The 10,844-nt window shown below is 48.5% G+C and overlaps 1 protein-coding gene across 1 annotated transcript; it reads right to left on the bottom strand.

The window, feature by feature from the left end:
* Positions 1-77: 77 nt before the first annotated feature.
* LOC119107110 (serine/threonine-protein phosphatase with EF-hands 2) lies at positions 78-3,807 on the bottom strand (the record flags this gene model as incomplete). The annotated part of the gene is given in 3 exon segments (XM_037230482.1): positions 78-159; positions 1,932-2,059; positions 3,667-3,807. Coding segments are annotated over 3 exon segments (337 nt in total), but the record flags the coding sequence as incomplete, so codon positions are not given.
* Positions 3,808-10,844: the final 7,037 nt, after the last annotated feature.

Genomic DNA, 10,844 nt, shown 5'->3' with positions numbered 1-10,844 from the left:
TACTCCCCAATCCTGTTCCAGGTCAGAAATTCCCTTTTCATCCACTTTCATGTTTTTCATTTGAGTTTCTGACATACCAGTATGGATTTCCTGAAGCACCGGCTTCGGCTCTTTGACGTCTTCCAGATGCTCCAATAGGGCGTTAAAGAAGTTGTACAACTGAAAACAGATGGAAAATATGTGATACTATACTGAATGCATGCATATTGAAGATACACGATAATGCTGCACTCGATGACCCTCGGTGGAGGTGGCAAAACACACAGACATAGAAACACACTCGATGCAACCCATATTCCTCCTCGCTTGCGCACTGAGCAGCTTTCACCGTTGCTCACCAATGTTTGGTGAGCCACTTAACTCTGCATCTCCAACATGTTTCAAACTTGACTGACTCATTGAAAGCAAGTTTTGTAACACAAATCGCCTGTTAGATCTATCGTTTTCGATACCTTTTATCTCTACACTAGACTGTATCTTTCAGCTCGGCATGCGGAAGTAGTAAAATGGACAGATTGTCCAGGAAGAGGACGCGTGAATGGCGGTCAAGGCCATCCGGCCGATGTACGCGCTTTGCACGGCAATCTTATCGCGGTTGTCAGAGCAAACTCTTCCGAGTAGACCAACACACCTCCACACCTAATCTAATCAACGGTGAAAACCATAGAAAGCCACACACTCCTAACTCGCTTCGCTCTTGACCATGACGCTGCCAGAGCGCAGGCGCGCGGCGCCAGCTAGCATCATGCGCTCGTGTCCGTCTGCATCCAGCACGCGCTCAAGGACTCAGCAATGTCTTTATAGCGCGGTCACAAATTTACAATTGTCAGAAAGCGACATCCTCCGGGCTCATCCGTCAGAGTGAGCCAAAGTACCTCGTCTGAGCTCGGTGTCTATGTTGAACCCCCATCTGCAGTAAGACCTTGCGACTGGTGAGGCCCGCGCGATTCGTGACCTCCCAGCCCGTGGGCCCCTTGCGACTCGTGATCTCCAGCCCGTGAGGCCCGCGCCACTAGTGACCTTGCCGCTGGTGTGGCTCGCACGACCCGTAACCTTCCCGCCAGGCCCGAGGCTGCCTGGGTTATGCCAGGGCACAATCAATGGGCGACGGGCACGCGCCGCAGCTAGGGCCACGCCGTGCCGGCCGGCCGAGCTGTGGTCATGAAACACCCTCCTCACCCCCTCACCCCATCCCCCTCCCCACGTGGCCGCTGGGGCTCGTGCAGGACGGCTCAGGGCGCGGCGGCCGCCGGAATGCAATATGGCGGACGGAATAGTTTAGTGCGTCACGTGACTGCGGCCGGAAATCGGTTAAATAATGGCGTGAATGCAAAGGCCAGGCTGCGAAACGCCGTGACCCTTGCAATCAGGCCTCAGGGGCGACAGGTGCGACGCGCTCGGAAAGCAAAGTCGGTCCCAGCCGCTGTGCAGGCTCGCAGCGGTGGAAGAATACTATCGCAAAAGTGCTGCACACGTGTTGTACCGGGTATTCAAGTGGCAGTAACTGGAAGGTACAAATTCAATATTGCAAGTTAAGGCTCTCTATGAACAGCTTAACTATCGGATCAATGCAGATGCATAACTCGGTAGCCTCCGAATAGCCGAGCCGTCCAAACTGCCCCACACTATTCCGGATATCATAAGTATTGGGGGCACACAAGAGTTGCTGGGCTCCGTGAGTAACTTCACGCACTTTCAAGCTGTTTCAATGCCAATCTATTTCAGCACAGTGCACAAAAGGTTGCTGGGACTTAAGCGATTCTAGCATAGGTTATGTCCATTCTCCCCGGAGCCGCGAACTACCATCACATCGGTCTGGACGGGCCTCCCAGAGCGACATCATCCGGCCCCGTTTACCCCAGAGCTGAGCCGTCCAGCACCATCCTCGCCCGGTCTAACCTGGCATCAGACCTGCCCCTCCCCCGACTCACCTTCATCTGATCTAGCTCGCCGGCGTACTCGATCGACTGGAAGATGGACCAGGTGTAGCGCTGCTGCAGCTCCATGCGCGCCAGGTAGCGCCGGTACCAGCGCTGAATCAGCACCGCCGAGCGCAAACCTGCCAGCACCGACACACGGTCAGCAGCGGCGCGGCGGCTGGATCAGCAGCGGCGGCGGCGGATCCGCGGCCGGAAGGGCTGGGTTCGGACCCGCCGCTCGTCGTGACGTGCCGCTGGACTTTTCGTGACGAGGGCCGGCGAGAGTCCGTGACGCTGACGGCCCCGTCGACATGACTGCTTTAATATGTAATCCGATGGAGGCGACCTGGGCGGTAAGACCAACGCTGAGGTGTTCCGCATAGTCTCCAGGGTCACTAGCAGCGGCATCATGATGTAGCCATGAATGAATGTGAAAACAGCTGCCTGTCCTGTGCCTAATTATTTACACCGCAGCCGCCGGTAGGCATTTGGGAAACTTGCTGCGGACAGTAATGGCAGGACAACTGCATCCACCTTTAAAATAATGCATTAGACCCAAAAGTTGTCTCTTCCGCATGGACGTTTGAAGCATTTGTGAAAAGGAATTGTCCACATGTGAAGATATCGAAGCAAATGATGAAATATGGTTCCCTATAACTATTGGTATGTTTTTAAGATGAAAAGACAACCCTGGGTAACACTATTTCTCAATTTAGCAAAAAAGTCTTCTCAATGCGTCAGTGTTTGATTGCGTCATAATACCTTGCACAACGATGATTGACAGCCGCTATATTCGGAAAGCGTGCTCGCGAACGCCAGGAATAAACGACTCTGCAATTATATTTTGTTCGGTCTTGATCGCCGTATGGGCAATGTAATGGCAGGATTTGAATGACTTGAAACGGCGTCATGGATGCCTGAGTGACCTTGAAATACTCTGCAGGTTGTCGTCTGTACATCTCCCCGGTCTTGTAGCCCGGAAACTAGATAGGTTTAGGTCTTCAAAGGATAGGGCTGTGAACTGCAACGAATGATGCTCATGAAGGCTATTTCAGTCCAAAACACAAGATAAATGTGGAACACACCCTTAAATGACATAATACGGTTGTCAGCTTTGCCATGATCACCTGGATGGGTGAAAAACATCATCCCTTTGCGATTTTGGAGTAACTTTATAGCCGTTTCAGAATGGTCCAGAAAATGTTCAGGAGCTAACAGCAAATCCATTTTACACGCGCCGAATACTGAACACGTTCAATTTGCGTTTAGGTTACGTAGTTCTTAATTCATCAGCGAAACACTGTATGGCTGTTTTTGCATTTACAGGCAGCATATCGAAGTTTTCCTTTCTGGTTTGTGCTTTTTCATGTCATGAATCTAATCAAATGAAGGTGAGAATACGACTAGAACGCACGGCAGGCCACCAGCTAATGTCATCTGACACCAGCTCACAGTTCGTCTAACAGACTGTCGGGTGGTGCTTTTAGCCCCCCGGTGGTTGTGATCAGGGAACACCCAGGTCGTGTCGGGTTAAAGTATTATGCACGCCATATTTCCAACACAAGCATTACCAGGCGTAATGCATGATTCAGGAGACCGATTGAAACGTATTCTCCCTGCAAGAATCGATAGTGGGAGCAATGGTAGGCCCAGTCGAACGCGCTGACGGTGCCGCCAAGTCACAAGCTACTCCGGTCTCATTGCGGACTGCAAGAGGAATGTCCGCCAGGACACCAAGAGGCCTCACCAATCTCGATTTTCTGCGCCTCGGGGCTAGCGTCCGGCTCGTCGTAGCAGAGGACCAGGCGCCGGAGCTTCAGCTGCGCGCCGTCCACGCCCCGGCAGCGCTCCATCCGGCAGAGGCCGCAGCCCATGGCGGCTGAGCTGTACCGGGGTCGCCGCCGGGTCAGCGCGCCCACGTGGCCGTGACGTCACCGCAGCGGTCGCCGCGTGGCGGGACGCCGGCGGACAAGGGCGCTGTCCGAGTCGACGCAGGTGAAGTGTCTGCGGAGGGGTCGCGGGGGTCAGGTGGTGCGTCTGCGGAGGGGTCGCGGGGGTCAGGTGACGCGTACGCGGAGGGACTGCGAGGGTCAGGGTCCGCGGTTGTCGACCTGTTGGTCTGGGCCGCGGCCGCTGATCTCGGCAGGCACGGTAGTATCGGCCACGGAAGCTGAATGGCCGACGGGTAGCAACAGAGAAGCACCAGCACCAACAGCACAAATGGACCGCCAGCCGTGGCATCACAACCACGAAGGCGCATCAGCTTCCGACGGTCACGATCACGGTGTCACGGTCACGGTCACGGTCACGGTCACGACGCGGTCCATGGGACGCGACAATACGGGCCATTGGTCACCACCGCCACGATGGATCACGACGCAAACGCGGTCACACTACAACGACCGTCGGTTCGGTGCTAACGCTGACCACGGTATTGGACACAGAGGTCAACCATGAGAGGTGGTGCAACCGCACCACAACAGGCACAGCGCTTCACTTCGCCTTAGTGCTTCGTAGGGCGGTATCTGTCTAAGAAGTACGTGTGGAGCGAGATGACCACAATGTTGATGGTCTTAATCCGACGAAATGCACAGCAAGGCCGTAAATTTGTCATGCTGTATGCGCTAATGCACCCACATATTTTTGCATCGCGACTTTGTTGAGGGTGGGAACGCTCCGCACATACTTCAGGTACCCACATGTTAATGGTATTGCTACAAGCCATGATTCGAAATTGTTTATGAAGCAGGCCGATAACATAGTTTCACGTAAATATTGGCCTGTTTCCACAACCATTGAGAGACAAATAGCAATCAGCATCATTAATGTAGCATATGCGTGTTGCCCCTCCCTCCTTGGGCAACACCATTACAGTAATGGATCCAGGAGCACAAACCATACAATAACCTCGCCATGCGAGCTTTTAGCCAAATGAGAACGCATACATTGTTGATGTGAAGTTAACACAAGCCACCTATATACACCATGAGCTCGTTCTCTCCCTCACCATCTTTTTCCTCTCTCCAGATATGTGCCTGAATTCCAAGGGTGGATTCAGGATCCCGTAAGGGTCTATGTTTATGGGATCCTGGAATCGTTTTTGATGCTCCAGACATATTTCTCTCTCCCTCTCCCTCTCTCTCTCTCTCTCTCTCTCTCTCTCTCTCTCTCTCTCTCTCTCTCTCTCTCTCTCTCTCTCTCTCTCTCTCCCTCCCTCTCTCTCTCTCTCCCCCCCTCTCTCTCTCTCTCTCCCGAAGAAAAAGAAGAAGAAGAAGAAACACAGCATGGCCTTCTTGTGCATCTGCTTCTGATATCCGGCATTAAAGCATTGGGATTATCTGGTTTCAGCCTCAGCCCTCGTCGGCAAGGCACACGCAGCCTCGTCCGGTTTTTCAGCGGTATATTCCGGGATATTCAGCGTACTTTTACGAAATCTGTGCAGCCTAGTTTCTATGCCATTTGGTTGCATCTGACCTACATATGGTAGCGCTGGTCGGGCCGCTGATCATGGCATACCACGCATCTGCCTAGCCGAAACGACGTAAGGTGTCGTCTATGGGCGGTCTACGGGCTACGGACCCGCTCCTGCCTCAAGATCTCTATCCGTGGTCCCCAGCTTGGCTCAGATTACCAGAGCTCTAGCTGCGATCCCAAGCGCGGCTCCAGCTTCCGGAGCTCAGCAGCAGTACCAAGCGCGGCTCCAGCTTCCAGAGCTCTAGCGGCGGTACCAAGCGCGGCTCCAGCTTCCGGAGCTCTAGCAGCGGTTTCAAGCACGGCTCCAGCCTCCAGAGCTCCAGCAGCGATCCCAAGCGCGGATGCGGTTTCCAGAAATGGATGCCACAGGTCAGTTACAGTTGCCACAGTTAAATGTTTGAGGGTTCGGAAATGAATGCCAAGCATTATTGGTGATGTCCGGCGCCTTGAGATGTGTTTGTTCCCTTATATTCTTTGCCGCATGCAGAAGTGTTAACGCTCCTTCTAACCGTCAGCTAAAAATACCCCTTAATTGCCAGGGTGGTGGGAAGAGGGGAGCGTTGACTTCTCTCGTGAGATCTCCAAATTCCAGACGCCGTATGGGGAACACAGATATATCGTTGTGAAGGTCTCGTCACATTATAAAGAATAAACACCAATTTTTCCTTGAATGAAACGTGAGGTCACCAGAGGTCACGACATTGAAAAAAGAGTCGTTCTGATGGAGCAGTTAAAGCCTATGCTATCACGTCAGGACAGATAGTGACTGCACGGAAGGCTTTAGGACTATGGGAGGTCCATTTCGACTATTTCTGTTCCCCCACAAGTGTCAGGTCAGGTCAGGCCACCGTCAAAATTGGTTTGCTGGTAGCCCACAAGACCGATTCTTTTCACAATTCTTCTAAGTTTATTTTAGTTGGTGCAGCTGTGGGACAAAAGCAGTGAGGCACAGAAATGTCATTTTAGGCTGCTCTAGAGGTCACCTGAAATCAACTTAAGTAAAATTTATAAACCACTCAAATGCAAAAATGGCCGTGCTAGCCGGGTCTATGTGATCAGTACAATGCTTTTCTGTGGTCAGAAACAATGTGTCGTACATCTACAGGTACTCAATATCGCATGGCAGTTGTCTGAATTATGCACGTAGACAACGGCTTGACCTTCCGAGCTTGACAATGCATTTGTAACAAACTAAGAACAAGCACGTTGTTACATGGAGTTAATCACCAGCTTCACAAACCCAATAAGTGAGTAGCTACACGCGTCGCAATTGCTTATCTAGACTCTTCGCTACTGACAATATAGACAACATAGATAATTGGCCTTGCATGTCCTAACGTGACCCATGGTGCCCTTATTATGCATTTTAATGATATCACAACATGTTTTCTGCCAAGTATTCAAATTCCGCGTCCAAAACTACCCACGAAACCGCCCAGTTTGAGCTTAGTCTGTGTTTTACAGAAGGTACCCAAAGAAGTATGTCATGGTCTAGGCCAAGGTCATTTGCTCCGCAGTCATGTGATGGCTCTGCATGTATGCAAATAGTCTTTTTCTCATGTGCAAACATCAAAACTACACAAAAATACGGACACAGTTGCATTTTTAATGAAAAATAGCACAAACTGACCCGAATGCAGGTCACTGACCTAACCTTCTCCCCAAAAGTCTGAAACGCAAACTGTCGGCCTTATCATATTATATTGCAATAGAAAACCTGAAAGATCGTCAATGACCCACAAAGTGATTTGTGGTTTAAGTTTTTTAGAGTTTAACCTTTTTGATCTGCTCTAGGTCGCTGATCTTGGTAGACCACAGTTTCACACTTAGAACAAGCATGTCTTATAGATTGATGCAAAGTTACTAAACATTTCGTGCTACTGCAAACGTTTGCTTTTGACCTCTGCTCGACACACTGTGGGGAGAAACCAACTTCTCACTGTCGCCCGGGCACAGTCAAGTTTCAAATTCCATTTAAATTGAAGGGTTCATCCTGGACTTAGTTAGCATAAAGTGATGCAAAGTACGAATATAGGTACGCATAGCTTCCGGTCACCACATTTGCTCCCCTTCCACCCTTTTCGCGCAATGTCATATTGCCTCATGATTCTTTAAACACTCTGCCAAGTCTAGATTTATACTTTATGACTTATAATTTATGGATTTAGAATTTATGAGAGCAGTATAAGCCTGAAACGCGTGACCAGGCCGGTTGCCGAACTTTCTAGAAACTAATTTATTTCCAACCACTGATCCTGGCGCATCTGCCGAATCTGTGGCGAAAGAAGCGCAGTTCTGTAAACATCGTGCCGTATAAATTGCCGGACATTTGCATACCATCTGTTCAGACGTGTTTTCTGTGAAAGATTGCTATATTGCCACAATTTCAGCTGCTCCGTTCGCTAAACATTGAAAATGTAAAATTTTCCAGTCGTAAAAACACGGCTCGGAACTGGATCCCGATTTTGATGACCCAGCGTTGCATCAACATGATACTTATTGAGTGTAAGACGGTTATCTGTACCGGCAAAAGTGTGGTTGATGTGTGCTGAAAACATGCACTCGCAAGCCATGGGTCCCATTATTTTAGGAGGTTTTTGAAGCAGTGATGTCGGATCTTAATAGCCAGAACAGTTGACCACGTGAAACCAACCGTGCGGTAACTGCGAATAAACCAGCTTCAACTCACTGATTGACCTGAAAATTTACCGAGTTATAGCTGCGGCAGAGATCGCCCGAAAACGGCAAATTCGCCTTTCCCGAAGCCGGTCTCAGAGACAAGGTGATTTGGCATAAATAAGTTTGGGCTATGCAAACATCACAGGCATGTAGACCTGTCCATTGTAACCAATACCGGTAGCATACTTATTGTCTGGTGGGGCTCATGTCCAGTCATTTCTTTAAAAAACTTTGATTTGTAAACTACTAGACAAATACTAGATCAGCGTATCTCTGCCAGTCGAAATTATCCCGAAAGGCACGCATTATGGCATTAAAATGCATTCAAATCTTTGGTGTCAGTTACCCACGATGCATGGGTTATACGACTCAAAATGAAAATGCGCATCTAAGTAACCGCTTTGCTCGTAAGACGTCACATACGACGCCCCCCTGGTGTATTTACGCATGCAGTGGGACGTGCAGGCGGTGCGGTAATGCACTTCGCTTACATGTGCACTTCCTACCAATTTCATGAGCGTTAGTCATAATTATCGTATCAGTAGTATGGTAAGTACGCATATGATTGCAAACCTGTTTTGAAGTACATACAGACGTACATTGTTTGTACGATACATGCTGCTCGCTTGATTTTATGCCATTATTTGGAAAAAATATTGGCATTGTACTAATCATTGATATATAAATGGAATAGTGTTCGGATTATCATCCACATCTGGTAGGTTAGTGTGCACAGCAGGTGCCTGCATGTCAGTGTGTCTGGTGGATTAGTATGTACATGTTTCAGCCAGCTTATTATTCGGCTGCCATCAGGTGTCACTGCGTTCTGAGGGGGACTGAATGGTTTTTAATTTTCAGTCATCTATTTGTCACAACCCGAATTATCTCCTTGGCACAGCTGAGGTTCGGACCCGTGTCTTCTGATGGCCAGTCCAGCGTCACGTCAACTGAGGTTCACTCGGGTGGTCCAGTGCTGGACTTCCCTGTTAACTTAGTTGGCACGGCTCTGGTTGGGCAATCAGCAGACACCGGTTCGAATCTCTGCTGTTTCAAGGAGAGTTTCGGCTTGCAACCCGTACGTGGCTGGAAGCCAAACGCCATCCAGTCATTCATAGGACTTAATGATGTCTAACGGCTGCCAGAGATTTAGTGTGCGGAAACATTGTTTACATGCTCGCATCTCATAACCTGAATAACCGTTCCATCCGTGATATAAATGTCTCATTGCGTAACTACAAGTTATTCATGCATGATCAGACACATTCGAGGTTAAACACTTACACATCATGGAGTTATCCATTTCGGTAGCTATTTTGCGTTGCAGTGACGACACCGGTCTATAATCAAACATCTTTCTTGACCATGTAGCCTCAGCCAGAATTTCCACTGCGCGCCCTGTGGTGGCAATGGTTCTTCTAAGCAGATGTGCCTGTGCTAGAAACGAAAAATGAAATTATAAAGTTATGTATGAGAGTGGGGGCTCTCACCGCTACTGAAATATAGTTAATTGCATATATGCAGTATGAGCAATGGCTGCGCAATATGAGATGTACTCATAAGATATATACTCATAACATTTCTACTCATCAAAGCTTACATATTAAGTGCCTGTAAGCTTGCATATAAGCCTACAGAGCTTCCGCAACGTACTCGCCAAAGACTATACAATGTACTCATCATAGTTCACATATAGAATATATATAGAGTTGGCGTTCCAAACAGAAGCAGAATTTACCCTAGTGCAACACCGTGCTACATTCCAACCAAATGCTGATACTGATGTGGATGTGAATGCTGGCGACACACAGTTGTGTACACCCTCCATTTTGATGCGGCTATCACCGGCAAGTACAACAGAAGAGAAGGCATTTAGCATTCGAAAGCAAACTACCAGCCTTGCCAGAAATATACAGATAGCACAAGATAGTATGCACCTTTTGCCGCAGGATGGGTTTGGTGAGGTCTTTATTTGAACATGTGTATCCGCACTTTTTGGATGATTAAACCCCTGCAGCGGCTATAATGCACCGAATGCGCCGATTTGAAGCCGCAGTGGTCCTGATGATGTCCTCTTTAGAGCGTCTTTCAAGGAGTCGAAAGCTTCTTTCAAAGATAAAATACATAAAACTGGAAGTTTGATATATTTGGCTTTAATCTGTATGATATGAAAATGACCCCTTAAAGCTTGTATTCGCAATTTTTGGTTGAAGAAGAGTTGTACTGAGCTTTCCGTTCCACCATCATTTGATGACATCTTATCTTTGCGTAGCGTTTTGGCACTACTGCATTCTTAAATTGGCACTAGACTCCCTAATCGACAGAAATTAGCACTTTTCAGGATGCTGCCTCATTTCATCTATGTCAAAATTTGAGAAAAGTAAAGGCGGTGTGGTAAATTGAAAGGGTTGTTATTTTTACGAGAAGAAACCAACATGTGTGAGGGCTATAACGATCATGCCCAATGCAAAACAGAGAAGATAACGAGGACATAGCTGAGCTTTGCTAGTATATTTTCTTCTCATGCACCATTTGGTTGAGTTTTATTTTTTGCGAATCACTGTATCTTTTGAATCTTTGGCGCTATGTCTTTTTTAATCTGAGTGTGTGACTGTCCGTCGTCTCACCTCAGTGTGTCAAAGATCGGGAACATTAAAAGCACAAGAAGATGTTAAAGATGGCATCCTTTCACAACAGCCTGCTTATTTCAACTTCCACCAAGACCGCCACAAACGTAGCGTTCAATGCTAAATAAGCATCAGCATCTCCACAGCC

The sequence above is a fragment of the Pollicipes pollicipes genome, unplaced genomic scaffold (assembly GCF_011947565.3).
Source record: "Pollicipes pollicipes isolate AB1234 unplaced genomic scaffold, Ppol_2.1 Scaffold_6686;HRSCAF=7923_pilon_pilon_pilon, whole genome shotgun sequence".
Lineage (NCBI taxonomy): Eukaryota > Metazoa > Arthropoda > Thecostraca > Pollicipedomorpha > Pollicipedidae > Pollicipes > Pollicipes pollicipes.
The sequence above is the reverse complement of the archived record's forward strand: the minus strand, read 5'-3'. Positions and strand labels throughout refer to the sequence as shown.